The following is a 27383-nucleotide window of genomic DNA, read 5'->3' as shown; positions in this document are numbered from 1 at the left end:
GCACAGGGGCTTAATATTTTCCCCAAACGTTCCTGCCAGCTGCAGGCCTTACTAATACAGCAACTTGCTTAGGAGCTAAAGAGGGTTACTGGCTTCAAACAGGCTGCCTGCTCTGAGGAAGACAGGAACAAAACAGCCCCAGTCGCAGCGTGAATGAGCGTCACACAGGACTTCTGGAGTTCAACAGGTGCTCAATATATATATTTATATTTTGTCAGGGTTTTGCGTGCATACATACAGTTGAAGTCTGAAGTTTACATACACCTTAGCTAAATACATTTAAACTCAGTTTTTCACAATTCCTGACATTTAGTCCTAGTAAAAATTACCTATCTTAATTAAGTCAGTTAGGATCACCACTTTATTTTAAGAATGTGAAATGGCAGAATAGTAGAGAGAAGGATTTATTTAAACTTGTATTTCTTTCATCACACTCCCAGTGGGTCAGACATTTACATACAGTCAAATTAGTATTTGGTAGCATTGCCTTTAAATTATTTAACATGGGTCAAACATGTCGGGTAGCCTTCCACAAGCTTCCCACAATAAATTGGGTGAATTGTGGCCCATTCCTCCTGACAGAGCTGGTGTAACCGAGTCAGGTTTGTAAGCCTCCTTGCTCGCACACGCTTTTTCAGTTCTGCCCACAAATTTCCTCTGGGATTGAGGTCAGGGCTTTGTGATGGCCACTACAATACCTTGACTTTGTTGTCCTTAAGCCATTTTGCCACAACTTTGGAAGTATGCTTTGGGTCATTGTCCATTTGAAAGACCCATTTACGACCAAGCTTTAACTTCCTGACTGATGTCGCTTCAATATATCCACATTTTTCTACCTCATGATGAGATCTATTTTGTGAAGAGCACCAGTCCCTCCTGCAGCAGAGCACCCCCTCACAACATGATGCTGCCACCCCCGTGCTTCACGGTTGGGATGGTGTTCTTCGGCTTGCAAGCCTCCCCCCTTTTCCTCCAAACATAATGGTCATTATGGCCAAACAGTTCTATTTTTGTTTCATCAGACCAGAGGACATTTCGCCAAAAAGTACAATCTTTGTCCCCATGTGCAGTTGCAAACCGTAGTCTGGCTTTTTAATGGCGGTTTTGGAGCAGTCCTCTTCCTTGTTGACCGGCCTGTCAGGTTATGTCGATATAGGACTCGTTTTACTGTGGATATAGATGCTTTTGTACCTGTTTCCTCCAGCATCTTCACAGGGTCCTTTGCGGTTGTTCTGGGATTGAATTGCACTTTTCACGCCAAAGTACGTTCATCTCTAGGAGACAGAACGCATCTCCTTCCTGAGCAGTATGACGTCTACGTGGTCCCATGGTGTTTATACTTGTGTACTATTGTTTGTACAGATGAACGTGGTACCTTCAGGCATTTGAAAATTGCTCCCAATGATGAACCAGACTTCTGGAGGTCTACAATTGTTTTTCTGAGGTCTTGGCTGATTTCTTTTGATTTTCCCATGATGTCAAGCAAAGAAGCACTGAGTTTGAAGGTAGGCCTTGAAATACATCCACAGGTGCACCTCCAATTAACTAAATTAGCCTATCAGAAGCTTCTAAAGCCATTACATTATTTTTTAGAATTTTCCAAGCTGTTTAAAAGGCACAGTCGACTTAGTGTATGTATGCCTTTTCCAGCATGATGGAGCACCTTGCAATAAGGCAAAAGTGATAACTAAGTGGCTCGGCGAACAAAACATCGATTTTTTGGGTCCATGGCCAGGAAACTCCCCAGACCTCAATCCCATTGAGAACTTGTGGTTAATCCTCAAGAGGCGGGTGGACAAACAAAAACCCACATATTCTGACAAACTCCAAGCATTGATTATGCATGAATGGGATGCCATCAAAACAAATCTAAAGACACTGAAGCAGCAGACTTTGTGAAAATGTATATTTCTGTAATTCTCAAAACTTTTGGCCACGACTGTACATACACACATATACAGTGGGGCAAAAAAGTACTTAGTCAGCCACCAACTGTGCAAGTTCTCCCACTTAAAAAGATGAGAGAGGCCTGTAATTTTCATCATAGGTACACTTCAACTATGACAGACAAAATAAATAAAAAAATCCAGAAAATCACATTGCATGATTTTATGAATTTATTTGCAAATTATGGTGGAAAATAAGTATTTGGTCAATAACAAAAGTTTAGTGGTGGTGGAGGTGATAACCACAGACCACTTCTCAGTTCCTATGCTTCCTGGCTGATGTTTTGGTGCTTTCACTCTAGTGGTAGCATGAGATGGAGTCTACAACCCACACAAATGGCTCAGGTAGTGCAGCTCATCCAGGATGGCACATCAATGCGAGCTGTGGCAAGAAGGTTTGCTGTGTCTGTTAGCGTAGTGTCCAGAGCATGGAGGCGCTACCAGGAGACGTGGAGGAGGCCGTAGGAGGGCAACAACCCAGCAGCAGGACCGCTACCTCCGCCTTTGTGCAAGGAGGAGCAGGAGGAGCACTGCCAGAGCCCTGCAAAATGACCTCCAGCAGGCCACAAATGTGCATGTGTCTGCTCAAACGGTCAGAAACAGACTCCATGAGGGTGGTATGAGGGCCCAACGTCCACAGGTGGGGGTTGTGCTTACAGCCCAACACCGTGCAGGACGTTTGGCATTTGCCAGAGAACACCAAGATTGGCAAATTCGCCACTGGCGCCCTGTGCTCTTCACAGATGAAAGCAGGTTCACACTGAGCACGTGACAGACGTGACAGTCTGGAGACGCCGTGGAGAACGTTCTGCTGCCTGCAACATCCTCCAGCATGTCCGGTGTGGCGGTGGGTCAGTCATGGTGTGGGGTGGCATTTCTTTGGGGGGCCGCACAGCCCTCCATGTGCTCGCCAGAGGTAGCCTGACTGCCATTAGGTACCGAGATGAGATCCTCAGACCCCTTGTGAGACCATATGCTGGTGCGGTTGGTTCCTCCTAATGCAAGACAATGCTAGACCTCATGTGGCTGGAGTGTGTCAGCAGTTCCTGCAAGAGGAAGGCATTGATGCTATGGACTGGCCCGCCCGTTCCCCAGACCTGAATCCAATTGAGCACATCTGGGACATCATGTCTCGCTCCATCCACCAACGCCACGTTGCACCACAGACTGTCCAGGAGTTGGCGGATGCTTTAGTCCAGGTCTGGGAGGAGATCCCTCAGGAGACCATCCGCCACCTCATCAGGAGCATGCCCAGGCGTTGTAGGGAGGTCATACAGGCACGTGGAGGCCACACACACTACTGAGCCTCATTTTGACTTGTTTTAAGGACATTACATCAAAGTTGGATCAGCCTGTAGTGTGGTTTTCCACTTTAATTTTGGAGGTCTGGACTCCAAATCCAGACCTCCATGGGTTGATAAATTTGATTTGCATTGATAATTTGTGTGATTTTGTTGTCAGCACATTCAATTATGTAAAGAAAAAAGTATTTAATAAGAATATTCCATTCATTCAGATCTAGGATGTGTTATTTTAGTGTTCCCTTTATTTTTTTGACCAGTGTGTGTGTGTGTGTGTGTGTGTGTGTGTGTGTGTGTGTGTGTGTGTGTGTGTGTGTGTGTGTGTATGTATGTATGTATGTATGTATGTATGTATGTATGTATGTATGTATGTATGTATGTATGTATATATATACACACACACACACACACACACACACACACACACACACACACACACACACACACTTCTAATTCCATACATTAAAAGAAAACTAAAAGGTTGGTTTGTTCTGATCCCATTCACATTCACTAAAGAAAAGCCCAAAAAACTTGCTCAAGCCTAGGTCATAATTCTGTCAGGCAGCAGACATGAAGGCTAAACACACTGCTCTGAACTGATAGTCGGTACAGCGGTCTACGGCATGGTCCATGGTGTGTAAATCAGTGTGTACAAGAACACAAACCTGCCGCCTAGTCTACACCGAGTCTGCTCTCAGACCGAGTTACACAGGCAGACACATACAGTGCCTCAGAAATTATTCACACCCCTTGAGTTATTCCACATTTTGTTGTGTTACAGCCGGATTTCAAAATGTATTAAATATAATCAAAGTGAAAACATGTTTTTAGAAATGTTTGCAAATGTATTAAATGAAAAGCAGAAATATCTCATTTACATTGGTATTCACTCCCGAGTCAATACTTTGTAGAAACACCTTTGGTAGCGATTACAGCTTTGAGTCGTCTTGGGTATGTCTATAACAGCTTTGGGGATTCTCTCCTTTTCTTCCTGAAATATTTTTTCTCAAGCTCTGTTACGTTAGACAGGGAATCTTCAAGTCTTTCCACAGAATTCAAGTCTGGGCTTTGCCTAACCAAAGCCCAGACTTGAATTCAGGCTGTAACACAAAATGTGGAATGTGCCAAGGGGTATGAATACTTTCTGAAGGCACTGTATATAGATGCCTAGAACAGTTGAGTCACAGGGGGGATGACAAACTATTAGTAACGAGTTATCAGCTTAGATCTTCCAGAAAGGAAGATGCCTGCTTCCACCGTGAAAGAGGGTTTGTACACAGGAAGACAGAAAGTGTGTCAGAATGAAAACTATTGATTTCTGCACCTCGTCTCACACCTCTGGAAATGCTGCCACAATCTAAGTGACAGAAAAATGTCAATTTTTGTACACTGCCGTTGTAGGATCATAACCCTGATTTGATTGCATTTGAATAGAGTCTAGATTGATAGTTTAAACTATCGTTTTGATCAGTTTAGGCAGGAAGATGCAGTTAGTTTTAGCCCGTTGATGGAGAAAGAGGCTGAATATCATTGACACGGCTGGCTGGACTGTCTGGCAGCTCTCTGCTGAAGCAGCAGGCCACTCAAGATTTGCCAACACCCCACATCTATTCTCCAGCCCTCTGCCAAGACGACAGGTTCCCCACTGCCTTGCCCTACCATGTCACACTCTGTGATCATTAATATATAGCTCTATAACACTGATTCCTGGAGACCTCACTAATAGCCCTCTTTAAACTCTGCTGTCCTCACACTGCATCTCTGAACTGCTCCCCTGTTCAAACAATAAGCCTTTCAACACTTCTCTTTTCATCAAGATGTACATTAGCCGATTCAGAATTATGAGTGAGTTTCTGAAAAGGGAAATCTTGTGGGAATCCCTGGTAAGGTTCTAAACTACCCGCATGTGTTTCTTCTAGTTGGAGGAGGTAGGATAGATGTGCATGCTCTCCTCGGTCTCCGCTCACTCAAGCAAAGCAGGCTGGGAACATTCATCATTCACATGACTTGACCTACATTCTAACCACTGGAGAAAGCAAGCATCACAGCTTCCTCTTTTCCTTTGAACTCGACATAGCCACAACTTTCAAAAGGGTGCTTTCACATATTCCCTTTTGATCCGGAAACGTTTGGTACCCTGACCCACGCTATAAAGCATGTGTGAAACAAAGGAACCCTGGCTGAAATTAATTCTGGACCTGCATGAGTTCATGGTCCAAGATCCAGGACCAGAGTACCAGGTAATGGGACACGGTGAGTCACGCGTAACTTTTACTGGCCATTATAAACTCGCTAACGTCATTTAGAATGTACATCTTGCTAATCGCAACCTGAAACGGTTATTTCCAGGTCTTGTGAATGCAAAAAGTATTTTGTAGAATCCTCACAAAATGCTCCAGGAAACCGAACCCGGGTACTGAATTTCATATGTGAAAACACCCAAAAGTTTCCAAGGAGTTAGACCAGCTTTTGTGTAATTGGCCAGGGTCGGGTAGGCAGGTGTATGTGTGTTGTTCGGCAAGCCACTTGTGTTGGGGCTCCATTATCTGGTGGTAATCTCGTTAGTAACAAGAGCTGGGCAGCCAGGGCCAGGGAGCCTGTCACAGCAGCCACAGAATGACTCCTCAGACACAGTCAGCCTGGCTCTCTCTCCAATCTCCCATCTGTCTGCTAGCAATAATCAGACCACTCACTGGGCCCTCCACCTTCTCTGTATCCTCTGTGAGGATGGGGGAAGAGGAATGTCCAGTGGCTGCGTGTGTGATACAGTCACTATCGCCATCTCAGCATTGCCTAGTCACAGTCGTATACAATGACAGACAGGGCTGGCTGTATGTTCATCGAAGACAGTAGGTTACATGGGGTGGATGTTACCTCCAGCTTCCGACTGTCTCCTTGGTCTGCAGTAGCCTGCTGGTGCTGTTCACACTGCAGGGACAGGGCCTCCCCCAGAGAGGATGCAGGCTCTGCTGATGGGAGTAGAAAATTAGTGGCTGGGATTTAAGGCACAGCTTGAGAACATTTGGATGTTTCTGAAAAACGCTGTGGTCTGACGCAGCATTTCTGTTGCTGAGAGTTGTTTGTGATTATATTTTCCCTGACTGCTTACCCCAGTGGAAGTCTATTAGCAGCAGCCAGACAGACACACAACCGAGGCGCTGTTGGCATGAGGCTGTTAAGATCAGTGTAGTTTATTAACACCACGATTGTTTTCTGGTATCAGATTTACTATTTTTATTAGCTACTTACAAATCATGAATAAAAACACTTTATATTTTTATGATTTGGTTTGGCTAGCTTGTTATTAAAATGCTTTTCCCCCCACACTGACTGGACTGCATTCCAATCAGTGTGGGGGATTGGACTGCACACAGCTAGCCTCCTTGACTGTTCCTAAGAATAATCATTCAGGAATAAAGAAAACAAAAAAAGCATTCCTTTCCTTAAGAGTCATGGAAAAATGGAGCTCATATCACAAGAACATATTAATGCGACTGACTGGTTGTGAAACTGATAGCCTGGAATGGTCTCAAGTCTTGTCAGTTACTCTGTCAGGGGCTGGGCTTCCTTTGTCATTGGGGCCAGGACGATACCAGTATCGCAATACTCGTTAGTATCGTGGCAAGGATACAACACACATAGTGGATTTATCTTCTTTAGGAAAACAGCCCTAACAAACATTATGTCATCCAGAGTCATATTCATTAATTCTCCAAACTATAGCACACAATATTGTAAGTACAGCAGGTTTTTAAATGACCAAAAAGTATGGTCTGCTTTGTGTTTTAATTTTAGTCATGGAAAAATGTTAAAACATCACAGCCCTATTTGTGCTTGTGTTGGGATCAGTAGAAGGGTTGTGCTCCATGAAGGCATGGCAATTCCAGCCTGCTAGCTAGCTGGTGGGACGGACTACGTCAATTCCAGCCTGCTAGCTAGCTGGTGGGACGGACTGCGTCAATTCCAGCCTGCTAGCTAGCTGGTTGGGGCGGACTGCGTCAATTCCAGCCTGCTAGCTAGCTGGTTGGGGTGGACTGCGTCAATTCCAGCCTGCTAGCTAGCTGGTTGGGGTGGACTGCGTCAATTCCAGCCTGCTAGCTAGCTGGTTGGGGTGGACTGCGTCAATTCCAGCCTGCTAGCTAGCTGGTTGGGGTGGACTGCGTCAATTCCAGCCTGCTAGCTAGCTGGTTGGGGTGGACTGCGTCAATTCCAGCCTGCTAGCTAGCTGGTCGGATGGACTGCGTCAATTCCAGCCTGCTAGCTAGCTGGTTGGGGTGGACTGCGTCAATTCCAGCCTGCTAGCTAGCTGGTGGGGTGGACTGCGTCAATTCCAGCCTGCTAGCTAGCTGGTGGGGTGGACTGCGTCAATTCCAGCCTGCTAGCTAGCTGGTTGGGTGGACTGCGTCAATTCCAGCCTGCTAGCTAGCTGGTCGGGTGGACTGCGTCAATTCCAGCCTGCTAGCTAGCTGGTCGGATGGACTGCGTCAATTCCAGCCTGCTAGCTAGCTGGTTGGGGTGGACTGCGTCAATTCCAGCTTGCTAGCTAGCTGGTTGGGTGGACTGCGTCAATTCCAGCCTGCTAGCTAGCTGGTCGGGTGGACTGCGTCAATTCCAGCCTGCTAGCTAGCTGGTCGGATGGACTGCGTCAATTCCAGCCTGCTAGCTAGCTGGTTGGGGTGGACTGCGTCAATTCCAGCTTGCTAGCTAGCTGGTTGGGTGGACTGCGTCAATTCCAGCCTGCTAGCTAGCTGGTCGGATGGACTGTGTCAATTCCAGCTTGCTAGCTAGCTGGGTGGACTGCATCATTTGTCCCTGTGTTATCCAGGCCAATCTGCTGACTAGGTTGGGTCTGCTGTGTAGAAGCCATTACTTACCCTGATGTACTGTAACCTACATACTGTGTCTGTGTTCTGTACGTCAGCAGACAACACCCCACCGGGTATTTACAACTGACCACTGCTGTGTTCCCTCAGTCGCCACCTTACCCATATCCACATTCTAGTAAGTTGTTGCACAGACTCAGCTAGTGAGACTTCTGTTATCATACCTAAACAGGTCTTACAGATCTACAACAATGGGAAAAGGGATATCTAGTCAGTTTCACAACTGAATGCATTGAACCGAAATGTGTCTTCCGCATTTCACCCAACCCCTCTTGAAACAAAGAGGTGCGGGAGAAGGGACATCAAGACGTATCTAGGGCTGGGGATTGATTTGAGATTGGCCAATATAAAATCTCTTGCGCTGATAAAGGCAGAGAAAAAAAACTATAGTGTAAATTAGCTGTGTATTTTAGACATGACATAACTGAAATGCATTAGCGGTCCTCATAAATCACTTACTAATAGTGACTCAGATACTCAGAGGTTCTGTTCCACCCACCCACGCAAAAAGAATTACACAAAACAAATGTGTAATGTGTGTGAGACCAATAAAATTAGATTTATGAAGAGGACAAGCTGAGGTTCTTACAAGCCCTTAACCAACAATGCTTTAAGTCAAGCAAAAATAAGTTAAGTAAAAAAATAAATAAAAAGAGATGTATGCAGAATGTGCAAGACACACAAACTCCATGGAGAACATCCTGTCACCATTGCATGCAGAGAAACCACAGCGTTAAGACACTTTTGTTTGCCTTCTCCATCTTGGCTGCCCTGGACACAGTTGTGCACTCTGTAGCGTTGTCTTCCTGTGGCTGGCTTTGCCATTTTATTGCTTGCAAGCATTTCTACTTTATTTGACCCATTAGACCTATGCACACACACAAACAAAATAAACATTTGCAGTCACACTGTCAGAGTTGAGGTCAGGCCAGATATACGCTGTAGCTCCCAGTCCATCCTTTCACTTTCCATCAAGTCAATAAACACAAGGGTGAACCAGGCCCTAACACAAAGCTAGAGGTTTTGGACAAGGGACAATGGTACCACTACCCTGATTTCAGCTTGAAACATAGACTGAACAAAAACAGGTCAACGTGGCCATCGGTCACTAGATTCCAAGTAATTGCTGTGGCCTGGGGAGGGGGGGGGGGGGGGAAATACAGTTGTGTAGTGTCCCGTCTATGGCGGGGGGGGCAGAGATGAGAGGGGGTGATTAATACCATACCTGGCCAAGACCTGACCAACAACAGAACCAAAAACTTGGTCAAGTTTAAGGACAACCAGCATGCACACTCTGTTTCCACCACCCAATCTCCTTCCAGAGCTGCTTTAATATTCGGCTTGGCTTTACACCTCATGAATAATCTAGCAAGGAATTTAACGGAACTGGAGGGCTCCCAAAAGGTTCACTTGACACTATGATTTTTCACTTTAAATTACGCCCAACAAAACCAATGATTGTGTAAGTGTACAGCTGAAATCGAAAGTTTACATACACTTAGGTTGGAGACATTAAAACTCGTTTTTCAACCACTCCACAAATTTCTTGTTAACAAGGGGAAAAAATGGTTAACAAGTCAGTTAGGACATCTACTTTGTGCATGACATAAGTCATTGTTCCAACAATTGTTTACAGACAGATTATTTCACTGTATCAATTCCAGTGGGTCAGAAGTTTACATACACTAAGTTGACTGTGCCTTTAAACAGCTTGGAAAATTCCAGAAAATGATGTCATGGCTTTAGAAGCTTCTGATAGGTTAATTGACATCATTTGAGTCAATTGGAGGTGTACCTGTGGATGTATTTCAAGGCCTACCTTCAAACTCAGTGCCCATTTGCTTGACATCATGGGAAAATCAATAGAAATCAGCCAAGACATCAGAAAACAAAATGTAGACCTCCACAAGTCTGGTTCATCCTTGGGAGCAATTTCCAAATGCCTGAAGGTACCACGTTCATCTGCACAAACAATAGTACACAAGTATAAACACCATGGGACCACGCAGACGTCATACCGCTCAGGAAGGAGACGCGTTCTGTCTCCTAGAGATGAACGTACTTTGGTGTGAAAAGTACAAATCAATCCCAAAACAACAGCAAAGGACCCTGTGAAGATGCTGGAGGAAACCGGTACAAAAGTATCTATATCCACAGTAAAACGAGTCCAAATCGACATAACCTGATAGGCCGGTCAGCAAGGAAGAAGCCACTGCTCCAAAACCGCCATTAACAAGCCAGACTACGGTTTGCAACTGCACATGGGGACAAAGATCGTACTTTTTGGAGAAATGTCATCTGGTCTGATGAAACAAAAATAGAACTGTTTGGCCATAATGACCATTGTTATGTTTGGAGAAAAAAGGGGGAGGATTTGAAAATGAAGAAGACCATCCCAACCGTGAAGCACGGGGGTGGCAGCATCATGTTGTGAGGGTGCTTTGCTGCAGGAGGGACTGGTGCGCTACACAAAATAGATGGCACCATGAGGAAGGACAATATGTGGATATATTGGAGCAACATCTCAAGACATCAGTCAGGAAGTTAAAGCTTGGTCGTAAATGTGTCTTCCAAATAGACAATGACCCCAAGCCTACTTCCAAAGTTGTGGCAAAATGGCTTAAGGACAAAAAGTCAAGGTATTGGAGGGGCTGTCAAAGCCCTGACCTCAATCCTATAGAAAATTTGTGGGCAGAACAGAAAAAGTATGTGCGAGCAAGGAGGCCTACAAACCTGACTCAGTTACACCAGCTCTGTCAGGAGGAATGGGCCAAAATTCACCCAACTTATTGTGGGAAGCTTGTGGAAGGCTACCCAAAAGTTAAACAATTTAAAGGCAATGCTACAAAATACTAATAAAGCACTAAATAAACTTCAGTTAGTGCTAAATATGGCTGCTAGAATCCTGACTAGAACCAAAAAATGTGATCATATTACTCCAGTGCTAGCCTATCTACACTGGCTTCCTGTTAAGGCAAGGGCTGATTAAGGTTTAACTGCTAACCTAGAAAGCATTACGTGGGTTTGCTCCTACCTATCTTTCCGATTTGGTCCTGCCGTACATACCTACATGTACGCTAAGGTTACAAGACGCAGGCCTCCTTACTGTCCCTAGAATTTCTAAGCAAACAGCTGGAGGCAGGGCTTTCTCCTATAGAGCTCCATTTTTATGGAATGGTCTGCCTACCCATGTGAGAGACACAGGCTCGGTCTCAACCTTTAAGTCTCTATTGAAGACTCATCTCTTCAGTAGGTTCTATGATTGAGTGTAGTCTGGCCCAGGAGTGTGAAGGTGAACAGAAAGGCTCTGGAGCAACAAACCGCCCTTGCCGTCTCTGCCTGGCCGGTTCCCCTCTCTCTCTCATACATATATATATACACACACACACACACACACACACACACACACACACATACATATATATATATATACACATACATATATATATACACATATACATATATACATATACATATATATACATATACATATACATACACATATATATACATATACATACACATATACATATATATACATATATACATACATATATATGTATATATGTATATATATATATATATATGTATATGTGTATGTATATGTATATATATATATATATATGTATATGTGTATGTATATGTATATGTGTATGTATATGTATATGTGTATATATATATGTATGTGTATATATGTATATATATATGTGTGTGTATATATGTATATATATATATATATATATATAAATAAATATACACACATATATACACATATATACACACACATATATATATATATATATATACACATATATACACATACATATATATATACATACATATATATATACACATATACATATATATACATATACATACACATATACATATATATATATGTATATATATACACATATATATATATACACGTGTATATATATACATATATACATATATACACACATATATATATACACACACGTGTATATATACATATATATATATATACACATATATATATACACCTGTATATATATATATATATATATATATATATATATATATATATATATATATATATATATATATATATATATATATATAGGTATATATATATATATATATATATACAGGTGTATATATATATATATATATATATATATATATATATATATATATATATATATATATATATATATATATATATATATACAGGTGTATATATATTTACATATATATATATATATATATATACACATATACACACATATATACACATATATATATATATATATATATACACATACATACATACATACATACATACATACATACATACATACATACATACACACATATATATATACATATATACATATATATACACATATATATATATATATACACACACATATATATATATACACATATATACATATACACATATATACATACATACATACATACATATACATACACACACACACACACACACGTTAAAATGTTTATTTTTTATTAAATTGGCAGATTAATCGGTATGTTCTTTTTTTTGGTCCTCCAATAATAGGATATGGGCTTTTTTTGGTCCTCCAATAATCGGTATCGGCGTTGAAAAATCACAATCGGTCGACCTCTAATCGGAGTATTTATCCTGTCTTATCCGGTGTCCTGTGTGAATTTAAGTGTGCTCTCTCTAATGCTCTCGCTCTCTCAGAGGACCATGCCTCAGGACTACCTGGCCTGATGACTCCTTGCGGTCCCCAGTCCACCTGGCCGTGCTGTTGCTGCTGCTCCAGTTTCAACTGTTCTGCCTGTGGCTATGGAACCCTGACCTGTTCACCGGACGTGCTACCTCTCCCAGACCTGTTGTTTTCAACTCGCTAGAAACAGCAGGAGCGGTGGAGATACTCTGAATGATCGGCTATGAAAAGCCAACTGACATTTACTCCTGAATCACCTGTTGCAACCACGGTGATTATTATTATTTGACCCTGCTGGTCATCTATGAACATTTCAACATCTTGGCCATGTTCTGTTATAACCTCCACCCGGCACAGCCAGAAGAGTCTAGGTCCAAGGCCACCCCTCATAGCCTGGTTCCGCTCTTGGTTTCTTCCTAGGTTCTGGCCTTTCTAGGGAGTTTTTCCTAGCCACTGTGCTTCTACACCTGCATTTCTTGCTGTTTGGGGTTTTAGGCTGGGTTTCTTTACAGCACTGACATCATTTGATGTAAGAAGGGCTTTATAAATACATTTGATTGATTGATGTAAACTTCTGACCCACTGGGAATGTGATGAAAGAAATACAGGCTGAAATAAATCACTACTATTATTCTGAAATTTCACATTCTTAAATTAAATTGGTGATCCTAACTGACCTAAGACAGGGAATTTTTACTAGGAGTAAATGTTAGGAATTTAAATGTATTTGGCTAAGGTGTATGTAAACTTCCGACTTCAACTGTAGGTAACAATACGTCCGCCACACTGATCCTCAACACAGGGGTGCGTGCTCAGCCCCATCATGTACTCCCTGTTCACGCATGGCTGCACGGCCAGGCACGACTACAACACCATCATTAAATTTGCTGATGACACAACAGTGGTAGGCCTGATCACCGACAAACGACGAGACAGCCTATGGAGAGGAGGTCAGAAGACTGAAAGGTGGCTTAAAAGATTTGGCATGGGTCCTCAGATCCTCAAAAAGTTCTACAGCTGCACCATCAAGAAAATCCTGACTGGTTGCATCACTGCCTGGTATGACAACTGCTCGGCTTCTGACTGCAAAGCGCGACAGAGGGTAGTGTGAACAGCTCAGTACATCACTGGGGCCAAGCTTCCTGCCATCCAGGACCTCTATACCAGGCGGTGTCAGAGGAAGGCCCTAAGAATTGTCAAAGACTCCAGCCACCCTAGTCATAGATAGACTGTTCTCTCTGTTACCGCACGGCAAGCGGTACCGGAGCGCCATGTCTAGGTCCAAGAGGCTTCTAAACAGCTTCTACCCCCAAGCCATAAGACTCCTGAACATCTAGTCAAATGGCTACCCAGACTAATTGCATTGCACCGCCCCCACACCACTGCCACTCTCTGTTGTCATATATGCATAGTCACTTTAAAAACCTACATGTACATACTACCTCAACTAACCGGTGCCCCAGCACATGGAATCTGTACCGGCACCCCCCTGTATATATTGTTATTTTTTACTGTTGCTCTTTGATTACTTGTTACTTTTCTTCTCTCTTATTCTCATCCATATATTTTTTAAACTACATTGTTGGTTAGGGGCACGTAAGTAAGCATTTCACTGTAAGGTGTTGTATTCGGGCGCAAATGACTAATAAAATTTGATTGCAAAGTTAGGACTACTTTTAACAATTCCCCCTGGTTTTTGTTTGGCATCCGTTTAAAAAGTGAAAAATCGGAGTCTCAGCATCATTCTGTTACCGTGGAATTTCCATCTCTGATCCCATTGCACCTTGACTGAGAAGGGGGAGACATCGGAGTTACTGGGTAAACAGAGATAGGCCTAACCTACATTTATAATACAGAGGAAACACAGGAAGGGTAAACGACGTCAACCAGACAGGCTTCCCCACTCCTGGAGCACCATTAGAGTGAAGGGGTTGGGCTGTGAGGCGTGGAGGGGTTGGGCTGTGAGGCGTGGAGGGGTTGGGCTGTGAGGCTCACTGATGGAGCAGTAATGAGGACTCCAATCAACAGTACACCTAATTAAATCATCTGGAGCTAAATCACAGACACAGGGAAGGAATCACATGAGATTATGGCCCACACTAGCCCTGGCCTCTAAACAATGGCCTGTAATCTGGGATGCTAAATCCAAAGATAATCAGGAGCGCACAGCTCAGAGCCTTAGGGCTTTCATGGGGTCTGAGGCTGTCGTCCACACAGCACAATAATTACATTATGGACATGCTGCTCTAAGGAGAACTAAAGGAGGGTGGTGTATGGGCTACTACAGTCTACATACCCCACTAGACTAGCATTTAATATTCACTTTTAATACTCAGATGAAGTTGTCGCAAGGATAAAATTATATCCATGTAAAAGATTTCCATGCTGATCTGTTCCACAGTATCAACAAGGTGAACTAGCAGAAATGGGCCTATATAAACCCAATTACGCTGGCCTATTTCTCAAGCCTCGCACCGAATGTGGATATAGCATTCATCTGCTGATTCTTCAGCGCGTTGTGTTTCAGGGATCACCAGCTGGAGAACCCTTTTCACCCAATTCTACAGAGAGTTGGACTGTAATAAAACAGATGTGGAGACCAAAGACTGGCCTCAGGATAAACGGAATGTTGGTCAATCCATCGATAAACAGTGGAGACTAATCCAAATCTGAACAGTGGAGCGAACAGTCCTTCAGTGTAATAAATTCTAATCTCTGACCAAGAGAATGCAAAACCAGCAACAGTCGATGTATTATCTCAACACCTGTTCAGTTCTTCAATGAGACAGTGGAAAAAAAGAGAAACATGCAGTAAAATGAAGATTGAGAGGATATGGGTGAGCTTGTCATGTTCCCATGGGAACCGAGAAGTCTAATTCACAACATCCGACTTGCCCATTGTAAACATACAGAAACTCCTCTATTCAAACAATACAGGGCAGCAGATGTAAGGGATCCAAGATGGCGTAGCAGTCAGACGTCTTTGTCTTGTCCCATGTGTATATATATTTTTCTTCGCATTCTTTTTAATATTTTTCCTAAACCTCAACTTCAAAATACTCTCCTGCAACCCGCCTCACCCAATGTGGTGTGAATCCGGAACCCCGCCGATCCTCTACGACTGGAATACCGACGTAATCTGCCCGAGGATTCCAACAGGCCCCTCAGGCACGACGCCCGTTGAAGGACCATTCTGCTAACCGGCTAGGCCTGCTAGCTACCTAGAGCAGCTTGGAACCCTACTAATTCCACGACTGGTCTATCGACGTCACCACACGAAGAGGCAAAAACAGACTTACCCCCATCGGTACGTCCCCCAAAGGCTAACTTGCTAGCCCCGGTCTACTAACTGCTAGCTTGCCTCCCCCGGTCTGCTAACTGCTAGCTTGTTTAGCCCCGGCCTACTAACTGTTATCGTGTTTGCATCGGCCTGCTAACTGTCTGAATCGCCGTGTTCCCAGTCAGCCCAATCACTCACTGGACCCATATGTTCACTTGGCTACGCATGCCTCTCTCTAATATCAATATGCCTTGTCCATTACTGTCCTGGTTAGTGATTACTGTCTTATTTCACTGTAGAGCCTCTAGCCCTGCTCAATATGCCTTAACCAACCATGTTGTTCCACCTCCTACATATGCGATGACATCACCTGGTTTAAACATCTCTAGAGACTATATCTCTCTCTCATCATTACTCAATGCCTAGGTTTACCTCCAATGTACTCACATCCTACCATACCTTTGTCTGTACACTATGCCTTGAATCTATGCTATCGTGCCCAGAAACCTGCTCCTTTTACTCTCTGTTCCAAACGTGCTAGACGGCCAGTTCATTTAGCATTTAGTCACACACTTATCCTACTTCTCCTCTGTTCCTCTGGTGATGTAGAGGTTAATCCAGGTCCTGCAGTGCCTAGCTCCACTCCCCAGCACGAGTTCAGAAGATAGATGGGGTGCAATCAATTCACATATGGTATCGAGGGCACAGCTGGGGGCAGAGGGAGGTCTATACCAAGTGGCAACAATGAGAGACTTGTTTCTGGAAAGGTACATTTTTAGAAGTAGAAGCTTGAATTGTTTGGGTACAGACTTGGATAGTAATACAGAACTCTGCAGGAATAGATATAGCAAGCAGCTTCAGTGGTAGCCGCAGTAGCAAGCAGCTTCAGTGGTAGCCGCAGTAACAAGCAGCTTCAGTGGTAGCCGCAGTAGCAAGCAGCTTCAGTGGTAGCCGCAGTAACAAGCAGCTTCAGTGGTAGCCGCAGTAACAAGCAGCTTCAGTGGTAGCCGCAGTAACAAGCAGCTTCAGTGGTAGCCGCAGTAACAAGCAGCTTCAGTGGTAGCCGCAGTAGCAAGCAGCTTCAGTGGTAGCCGCAGTAACAAGCAGCTTCAGTGGTAGCCGCAGTAACAAGCAGCTTCAGTGGTAGCCGCAGTAGCAAGCAGCTTCAGTGGTAGCCGCAGTAACAAGCAGCTTCAGTGGTAGCCGCAGTAACAAGCAGCTTCAGTGGTAGCCGCAGTAACAAGCAGCTTCAGTGGTGGCCGCAGTAACAAGTGAAGTAGCTACTGCATCTTTATGTCTGAGGACATTATGTCTGGACACGTCTAACAGAACATGCCTGGTCTGCCATTCCCCATGGCTCTGTTTCCGCACAAATGCAAACGCTGTCTCTCTCTCTCTCTGCAATGCCACCCTGACTGTGCGCTGAACTGTTCAAACATTAGCGAGTTATTTAACCATTTTTTTCACTCTGCCTTGTTCTGGGAACCACCTCTCTCAGAAGAATAAGGAATGAGGAGGAAGATTAAGGACGGGATAGAGAACAAGAAAGTAAACGAGAGTGAGGAAAGAGAGGGGGACCGGGAGCGGACTGGGACAGGCCTCAGGAGAGTGCCATGGGTGCCCTTGAAATTGCCTGACTCATTACTGCAGCAATGGCCATGCATGTGGAAGGGGAGCTCAGAGAGAGCTGTGTGAGTGTTAGAGAGTGAGCGAAAGTGAGAGAGAGCCCTGGTTAACCCCTGAAGGGACACTTCAAAGGCCCATACGCTCCTCTCTTTCCCCTGCTTCAAATACCACACAGTGTTACAGTGGAGCAGGTAAGGGGAAAATGTTAACACCTCATCCTTAACCTGTGTGTTCTGGACCAGATAAGGATGAAATAATAACTGGGGAGGTCTAATGGAGAGTGGTGTACAGGAGCTCCCTTTAACTGAAATACCTTGGAGAGGTTCAACACTAGTGCTCCCATAGACCTCATAGCAGTAGAGCAAATCGGGGGGCCATTGGAAACTTTGCTAAAGCAAACAGATGTGCTGCACCCCTACATCAGCCTCCAGCCTATCCCTCAAAACAGAGTATATGAAGCTCAGTCCACAAATCCCTGTATGAATGGATAACCAGGGCTACAGAACCCTTCTCCTCGTCTGGGTTTCCCATCACCGCTGTCTAATGACAAGCAGAGCAGAAAGAGGTACATGTCCCTGGGGCCACTGGAAAGCAGGCAAAGGCTCTCTAACTCCATATACTCCTGTCCCAGTCCCCATGCTGCTCTGCACACTGACAGACCACATTACAATTAAGGGACTGGCCTTAGTGACTCAAATTTGTCTATATGGAGCAAAGCCAAATATTCTGAAAATAAAGCACAAATTCACAGCGTCCGTACAGGTCTGATGTTAAAAGATGGTGGTGAAAGATGCCGTTGAAACAGCAATCTCCCAGCTTGTTTTTAGATGACAACAACATGGAAAACAAAACCAGAGGTCACCATTACTGCATCAAAGCTGTCCATTCACCCACAACACTTCAGACGAATAGGCAAGCAAATCAAATTAAATGTTTAAATAAGGCTAAACCAATAACCAACTAAACATTATTTCCATTTGTGTACAGGGGTTGTGCTGTCCATGCCAGCCTTTATGAACAGAGGCATACAGCCCTCCTAGGCAGAGTGCAGGAGCCTTTTTCCCTCTGAATCTCTGCTTCCTCAAGCAAATGGCAGAGCTGCCAACAAATCCTTCCCTATACCACCTTAATATCCTTCACATTGAAAAGCATGTGCGCAGACGGTGTGTGTACGTGCGGACAGCAGCGTGTGTGTCACTGAGCTGAAGTGGAGGACATGCTAGCTAGCGCATTATAGATTTGACTGCAGCATGGATCCACAGGGGTAAGGATGACAATCGGCAGGAGCTAAAGCCCTCTGACATCAACAACCTGCATGCCTGTGGTCAGAGCAGAGAAGTGACATGCCAAACTAAGGAGATTACACCTTCTCTCACTCTCAGCCCTGTAGCTCCTGCCCTGCCTGGCAGCCACACGACAACTAAAGCTCTCGCTGGGTTCATCTGTGGGCAGACAGACTGTCAACCACATCCCTTATCTTGCTCAACATATGTGGCAACAGTCAGGGCATTTCATCATATTTAAGGCACTCAATACAAAACCAAAATTTTTATACGTAAACAGCAAGGTAACCAGAGACATTTTGCTCTATCCCCCCAGTCTTCCATTAGGTCAATGGGCAATATAGCTACAGTATGCTGTAACCTAAAAGCAAGCTTCCTTGGACATACTACTGCATTGAGATAGGAATTGAAAAGCAATGTTTTAACCCAGGGCAGTAGACCTGGTGGAGGAGTCTGTCAGCCTAGACACATTTTCTCCTCCTCCTCGGTCTGACTGAGAACCTCCTCAGGGAGCTGCAGTGTCATTACAGCCAGAGAGAGAACAAAAGGGAGAACGATGTGTGTGTCCACCAAATTCCATCCCACCCAGCAACAAATACCCCTCAGTCTCACCTGACAAAACAAAAGATGAATCCCATTCAACAGACACATCCCACCTGGCACCACAAGTGCCTTCTGAACACTGTCTTCTGAGTTGAACATTACTTTTAGACACCTTTGTCCATCACACCATGACACTTAACTTCTTCGGGGTAGGAGGCAGTATTGGGAATTTTGGATGAAAAGTGTGCCCAAATTAAGCTGCCTGCTACTCAGCCATAAAGGCTAGAATATGCATATAATTAATATTTGGATAGAAAACACACTGAAGTTTCTAAAACTGTTTGAATGATGTCTGTGAGTATAACAGAACTCATATGGCAGCAAAAACCTGAGAAAAAAATCCAACCAGGAAGTGGGAAATCTGAGGTTAGTAGTTTTTCCACTCAGCCCCTATCGAATACACAGTGGGATATTGATCATGTTGCACTTCCTACGGCTTCCACTAGATGTCAACAGTATTTAGAAACTGGTTTGAGGGTTCTACTATAAAGGAGGGGCTCATAAGAGCTCTTGGAGTGAGTGGTCTGGCAGAGTGCCAAAGGCTCAGTCTCGCGCGCTCACGTGAAAGGTAGCTAGCTACGTTCCACTTCATTTCTGAAGACAAAGGAATTGTCCGGTTGGAATATTATTGAAGATTTATGTGAAAAACATCCTAAACATTGATTCTAAACATTGATTCTAAATATTGTTTGACATGTTGCTACGAACTGTAACAGAACTTTTTTTGACTTTTCGTCTGCTCCTAGTGAAAGTGCATCATGAATGTGGATTACTGGACTGAACGCACAAACAAAAGGAGCTATTTTGACATGAATTATGGACATTATCGAACAAAGCGAACATTTGTGGAACTGAGATTCCTGGGAGCGCATTCTGATGAAGAGCATCAAAGGTAAGTGAATATTTATAATGCTATTCTGACATCTGTTGACTCCAACATGGCAGATATCTGTTTGGCTTGATTTGGGCTCTGAGCACTGTACTCAGATTATTGCTTTTTCTGTAAAGTTTTTTTGAAATCTGACAGCGGTTGCATTAAGGAGAAGTGTATCTATAATTCTGTGCATAATACTTGTATTTTCATCAACATTTTATGAGTATTTCTGTAAATTGATGTGGCTCTCTGCAAAATCACTGGATGTTTTGGTACTACTGAACGTAACGCGCCAATGTAAACTCAGATTTTTGGATATAAATATGAACTTTACCGAACAAAACATACATGTATTGTGTAACATGAAGTCCTATGAGTGTCATCTGATGAAGATCATCGGTTAGTGATTCATTTGATCTATATTTCTGCTTTTTGTGACTCCTCTCTTTGGTTGGAAAATGGCTGAATGCTTTCTGTGACTCGTTGCTGACCAAACATATGTTCTGCTTTTGCCGAAAAACGTTTTTGAAATCTAACACTGTGGTTGGTTTAATGAGAATTTTATATTTAAAATGGTGTAAAATACTTCTATGTTTGAGGAATTTTAATTATGATATTTCTGTTGTTTTGAATTTGGCGCCCTGCAGTTTAACTGGCTGTTGACAGGTGGGACGCTCCCACGTACCCTAGAGAGGTTAACTCAGCATTACCAGGGCATGCTGTTCAAAAGGAACTTCTACCCAAAGGCAAAATCTTTGCACAGTACGTTTCTTTAAACCGCCCAACTGGTCATTGAATGCTAAAAGCATTTTTTATTTTTTATTTAATGGAACTGAAAGACCCAAAATGTTGGCCAATAACATCCTCAAAGAGCAACATTTCTGTTCCCGTCATTTCACTGAGCTAAACAAGAAATTACTTGAAAAATGACGACTCTCAGAAAATACAATGACTCGTATTTGAAGTCACTCTTATAGGGGACATGTTTGTTTCTGTATCTTCTCTCGGGGTCCTGTAGATCGGGGCAGCTTTTTACCCTCCTGCTGTAAAGTTAATATGAAATGTCACAACAGATCCCATTGAAAAAGGCTCCAAGGAGAGAGAGAGAGAAACTGTCCAAGAAGAACAGCATGTTGTACTAATGAATTATCTATTGAGATTACACTGCCCTGACCTTTTGAATGCTCCAAGGCAGCCTAGATGCACCAAGATGGACCGTTTCAAGGCTCCTACAGCTCAGCAGCAAGTAGACCCAATTGAACTAGAGGGAAGGACATGCGAAATAGTCTACTAAGCCTTTGATTGTCAGGTACTTAACATTAAAAGAGAGGTTCTCTCTCCTCCTGAGTCAAGGAAAAAATAAGTTCAGTATGCAATGAGGGGATAACATAAGGAACATTCAGAGCCTGCAGCCATCCCACAGACAGCCTAGCCTAATGCCTGTTGGACAGAAGAGGGATTGAGGAAATAATTTCAAACGGCACAAGTCTGATCCTTTTTCAGAGCTCCCTCCCTGGTGTTGACCAACCTACAGTGTTAATCATGTGCTCCAGTATCACACCTCGGCTCTGGTCCAACAGTGGCTTGGGACAGAGAGTGCGTCTATAGCTGCCTTGAGTGTTGACGGATTCAAGGGTATAATACACAAAACAAATGGGATTGGACTGTTATACATACTGTAACAATGGAGTGCAAAGAGAAGAGAACAGGATTAGCTACAATGCCAGAGTTATGGGATTGTGTCTCTGTGGGACTAATCAAAGTACGGAAGAAAAGGCTAACGATATTCATTGACTGAGTTTGTGGTAATATTGGGAATATCAAAGGGAAATATATTGAATTGGATTGTTGCTCTACATACGCTAGCATTAGTCTATACAGAGATGCTATTCATTATTTTAGACTACATGTGTAATGCCATGATGTAACTAAATCAGCTGAATCGTTATTCTTTGTGAGCCCAAATGAAGGACAACTGTAGTGATGGAAATGTCATGGAAAGTCAGCCCATAAGGGTGGGGGAAACAGCTTGATGGGATTTCATAGTGCCCGAAACAACATTGATAGAAAATAAACCACAACGTATAAAAATCTGATATGTGCTTATTCAACCTGTTTACTCTGCCAGAGGGGCAAAGATAGTGTGTTCATTTGCAAATCAACGGTTGGTCCTCCAGCCCTTGGCAGAAGACGTTTGTTTAGCCTATATTATAGTAAAACAATTGTCTTGACTGACAATAGCATTACTCTGGTGTTGTTAATCTTTTGAGGTAAACATCAAGGACAATACATCAACAAGTTCCGCTCTCAGAAAAGGGCACAGAGATCAATAGTCAGGTTGTTAACTGACTATCCTACCGATCCTTGACTTCGGCGATGTAATTGACAAAATAGCCTCCAACACTCTACTCAGCAAATTGGATGCAGTCTATCACAGTGCCATCCATTTTGTCACCAAATCCCCATACACCGATGCGACATGTATGCTCTCGTTGGCTGGCCCTCGCTTCATATCCGTCGCCAAACCCACTGGCTCCAGGTCATCTATAAGTCGTTGCTAGGTAAAGCCCCGCCTTATCTCAGCTCACTGGTCACCATGGCAGCACCCACCCACAGCACGCGCTCCAGCTGGTATACTTCACTGGTCACCCCCAAAACCAATTCCTCCTTCGGCCGCCTTTCCTTCCAGTTCTCTGCTGCCAATGACTGGGACGAACCTCATCACCATATTGTTATTTATTTAGCTCCTTTGCACCCCAGTACCGCTACTTGCACACTCATCTTCTGCACATCTATCACCCCAGTGTTTAATTTGCCATACTGTAATAATTTTGCCACCATGGCCTATTTATTGCCTCACCCCCCTTATCCTACCTCATTTACACACACTGTATATAGACTTTCTCTATTGTATTAATGACTGTATGTTTGTTTATTCAATGTGTAACTTTGTTGTTTGTGTCGCACTGCTTTGCTTTATCTTGGCCAGGTAGCAGTTGTAAATGAGAACTTGTTCTCAACTAGCCTACCTGGTTAAATAAAGGTGAAATAAAAAATGAATAAAAAATGGAGCTCAGTTTCAAAAGGCTTTCATTCCCCCCTAATTCAACTCCTGAGCCCTGGCTATGACTAACACTTAGAATTCTGGACACCCCAGGGTACTAGACGAGGAGAAAGGACGTCCAGTGGAACTGACCTGTATCTCCTCGTAGGCCTCGTCAATAGTGGTGACCTGGTGTTGCTCGTGTAAGGCTGGCTCATCACAGAAGAAGCATACCAGGCTCTTGTCGCTGAGGCAGAAGAGCTTGACCTTCTCATGGTCCTTGCACGGATAGGAGCTCCTCTGCGCGTTGAGGATGGCGTCCAGCGGGAAGGCTGAGTAGCGCTCCACGATGTTGGACAGCTTGAGGCTTGGGGAGAGAAGAGGGTCTGCGAAGGTCCTCCTACACTCAGGACAGTCTCGGGCACCGTGGGGCTCCTGCCTGCTCCAGTGCTCAGTTATACACTTACGGCAGAAATAGTGCTCACAGCCAAAACTGACAGGGTCCTGATAGATACTCAGGCAAATGGAACACAAAAGCTCGTCCTTCAGACAGCAAGCCATTTGCAAACATAGAGGTTGAGATGCATCTGACTGCACACTGCTTGGGAGCAGAATGCACCTGGTTATATTTTTCAATACACTGTTCTGGACTGAGAGATCACATCAGGGTTTGGTTCTTGACTGTCAGTTCAATGACACCCACTTCAGAATCTTGGCCACTATTCTTTGATCTTTCTGCAATGACAAAACACAGACATGGCCACTGTGGAGCAATCTAATACAGACAGCAGCAATTCACACGTGTGTAACGTTATGCAAAAATATATACATCAAAGTAAATCTGATAAAGGGTTTAAGTAGTAAACCAGACATCTTTGGCATTCATCTCTTGGTGAGCAATAGCCAGCAAGGATAAGCTGTGGTCGCTGGAAGTTATGATTTTACCACTTGTTAGCTAGGAAATTTGAACCACTGTCAATTCTATGGCTTTTGAATCGCATACGTGGTAAAGCAAAAATATTGAGCTTTGTTTTTTTAACAGCATGGTTACATTCTCATTGTCTTCTACGACGATGGAGTCGCTCAACACAGCAACTGCAGTATTTTGACCTGTTCTCCTTTGGACACTTGCCGAATTAATGTCATAAGCTAGCACATTAGCTAGCTACGCTTAGTAGGGGAGCTAACTTATATGTCCAATAATGACCCCCGGCTAAGAATCGACATGTCTATAAAAATAAATACAAATAAGTGAGATAACAAGCTCCCTTAATTTGCCATACAACTTATTTAACTCACGTTAGTTACCTGGCTATTTCTGAATTTCGTTTCGCTTGTCAGCTAATATTTTCATTTGCAAAACTGACAACGTTAGCTGTCTAATTCGATAGCTAGCTAACGTTAGTTGCCTTGCTGGCCAGCTGGACTTAAACATAGCTATCTGCCTCCTCCCTAAGAAAGAGATCAACTTACCATAGCAAATCTCCTTAAAATGTTACGTTAAATCATTTTGCTTTAAACGCAACCCTGTCTGATATTTTCCAAAATAATAAAAGAAAACCGCACCAGATCAAATTAATAATTTCAGACAACCTCACTCACAAGCATTCACGGCACCCAAACTGACATTCACTGCTGCTCAGTCGATCTCACTCTCCTTCAGAAAGGAATGAAACACAGCAATAGAAACAAACCAACGCCTCCACCTGTGCGAACTATGGGTGTCACACTGACACATCAAAACTCTTCGTTCAATCTGTGGTTGCGGATTCACATACACATGTTATTTGCTTGAGTTAAAATTTAAAACGCATAAATGATTACGTACATACAAGTACACAGACGGAGGAAAAACATTGGCTACTACTGGAGATAAATGTTGTACCCCTGTAAACGAATGGAATCGCGCAAACTTCCACGCGCTCAGCTGAAAGACAAAGATTAGTTCCGCTAGCACAGCAGCACTAACGTCAAAGACAGTAAAGTCACAGAGTTTCTAAACACAGAGGCGCAACATTGCAAGACTTCCGGGAAGGCTTACGAAACAGACCAAGCAGACCAGGCTGGGTTTGAGAAGGCAATGAGAGTAGTGAACGATTCTTCCTTAGCTGTTCATTTTCTAGAAATCTAAAGGCACAACCTAGATTCGAGTCAATGTCTGCCGAACGGTTTGTGCCGAACGGTTTGTGCTGATTGTACTTTGATTGTGACCGCCGGTTAAATGGTGTTCCTTGAGAATGCAAGAACAAGATGTATGTAACGAGAAGTGCAGCATATTCACAAGGAGACATATACTTGGAATATGGAGGAGGAGTGGAGGGAAAAACAGAGGCAGATGAGGTCTAAGAGAGAGAGGGAGGAAGACTGAAAAGATTTGGAGTGTGTCCTCAGATCTTCAAAAAGTTATACAGCTGCACCGTTGAGAGCATGGTTGTATCACTGCCTGGTACGGCAACTGCTCTGCCTCCGTCCGACCGCAAAGCACTATTTCAAGAAATTGTCAAAGACTCCAGCCACCCTAGTCATAGACTGTTCTCTCTGCTACTGCACGGCAAGCGGTACCGGAGCGCCAAGTCTAAGTCCAAAAGGCTTCTTAACAGCTTCTACCCCCAAGCCATAAGACTCATGAACAGCTAATCAAATGGCTACCCAGACTCTTTGCATTGCCCCCCCCCCCCCCTTTTAAGCTGCTGATACTCTCTGTTTATTATCTATGCAGAGTCACTTTAATTCTACCTACATGTACATATTACCTCAATTACCTCAACTAACTTGTGCCCCCGCACATTGACTCTGTATCGGTAACCCCTGTATATAGCCTCACTACTGTTATTTTACTGCTGCTCTTTAATTGTCTTTTATTTTTATTTTTCACTTATCTATTTTTTTACTTAACACTTGTTTTTCTTACAACTGCATTGTTGGTTAAGGGCTTGTAAGTAAGCATTTCACTGTAAGGTTTACACCTGTTGTATTCGGCACTTGTGACAAATACCTTTTGATTTGATTTGATTTGAAGAGGGTGAGCTTGAGTCGGTTAAAAATGGCGGAAAAAGGGAGATGGTTTGTTAAAGAAGAATGATAGAAAGTGTATGCAGAGTGAGCTGAAGACAGGAGGAGAAATGGAAGTGAATGAGGGCAAAGTATCAGGGGTGGTAGGTGTGGTGAAGTTCTCTGAGCCTGAGGCTTGGACCGAGGGTCAGGATAAAGATGAGTCTGTGACAGTAGGAGTGAAGTTTTTGGAAAAAGTGGACCCATGCTTTTTGGCTGATCCATTTGTGGTTTCATGGTGAGTGAAAATAGAGTTGGGTGCAGTGGAATTGGTGAGGGTAACCAGAAGTGATCTTGTGATAATTGTTTGTGTTTCTGCTGGTCAGAGCGAGCAGGCGCTCCACGTTAAATGAATGGCAAGATGTGTGAATTGTTTTGCTCTCAAAAAAAGGGCACCATTGGAATGAGTGATTACTGGGGTAGCAGTAAATGTGAAAGTTGACCAACTGAAGGGAAAGATTCCTGGTGTTTGTGATGCTCGTGGTTTAGTGCGACACAGACAGGGTGGCATGAGTGGTGAAACAGAAAAGTCGTTGTCTGTTCTTTTGAGTTTTGATGTTTAAGTCTTTGCCGAACAAAGTGATGTTAGGATATATAAGTTATCCTGTACAAGCTTTTGTGCCGAATACATTACGTTGTAACAGGTGTCAAGCTTATGGGCATTTGGCAGCAGTGTGTAAGAGGGAGGTTCCTAGGTGTGAGAAGTGTGCAGACAGGCATGACACAAAGGAATGTGTAGCATTAGGGAAAGTAGTGATATGTGTTAATTGTAGGGGTGCCCAGGGGGCTGGGG

At 43.5% G+C, this 27383-nt stretch overlaps 1 protein-coding gene across 5 annotated transcripts in view; it reads right to left on the bottom strand.

The window, feature by feature from the left end:
- Positions 1-25505, bottom strand: part of LOC139371305 (E3 ubiquitin-protein ligase TRIM62-like) — a 43090-nt gene extending 17585 nt beyond the window's left edge. For 2 of the 5 annotated variants that reach the window (XM_071111619.1, XM_071111621.1), the window contains exons 1-2: positions 25368-25505; positions 23693-24274 (exon numbers count right to left, since the gene is read on the bottom strand). In XM_071111619.1, the coding sequence (XP_070967720.1) occupies positions 23693-24100 (408 nt within the window). In that variant the 5' untranslated portion in view covers positions 24101-24274; positions 25368-25505. Of the gene's footprint in view, positions 1-23692; positions 24275-25012; positions 25335-25367 lie in introns of those variants that run through there. The other 3 variants (XM_071111617.1, XM_071111620.1, XM_071111618.1) reach the window with 2 other exon arrangements.
- Positions 25506-27383: the final 1878 nt, after the last annotated feature.

The sequence above is a fragment of the Oncorhynchus clarkii genome, chromosome 17, assembly GCF_045791955.1.
Source record: "Oncorhynchus clarkii lewisi isolate Uvic-CL-2024 chromosome 17, UVic_Ocla_1.0, whole genome shotgun sequence".
Taxonomy (NCBI): domain Eukaryota; kingdom Metazoa; phylum Chordata; class Actinopteri; order Salmoniformes; family Salmonidae; genus Oncorhynchus; species Oncorhynchus clarkii.
This window is presented reverse-complemented; position numbering and strand designations above follow the sequence as displayed.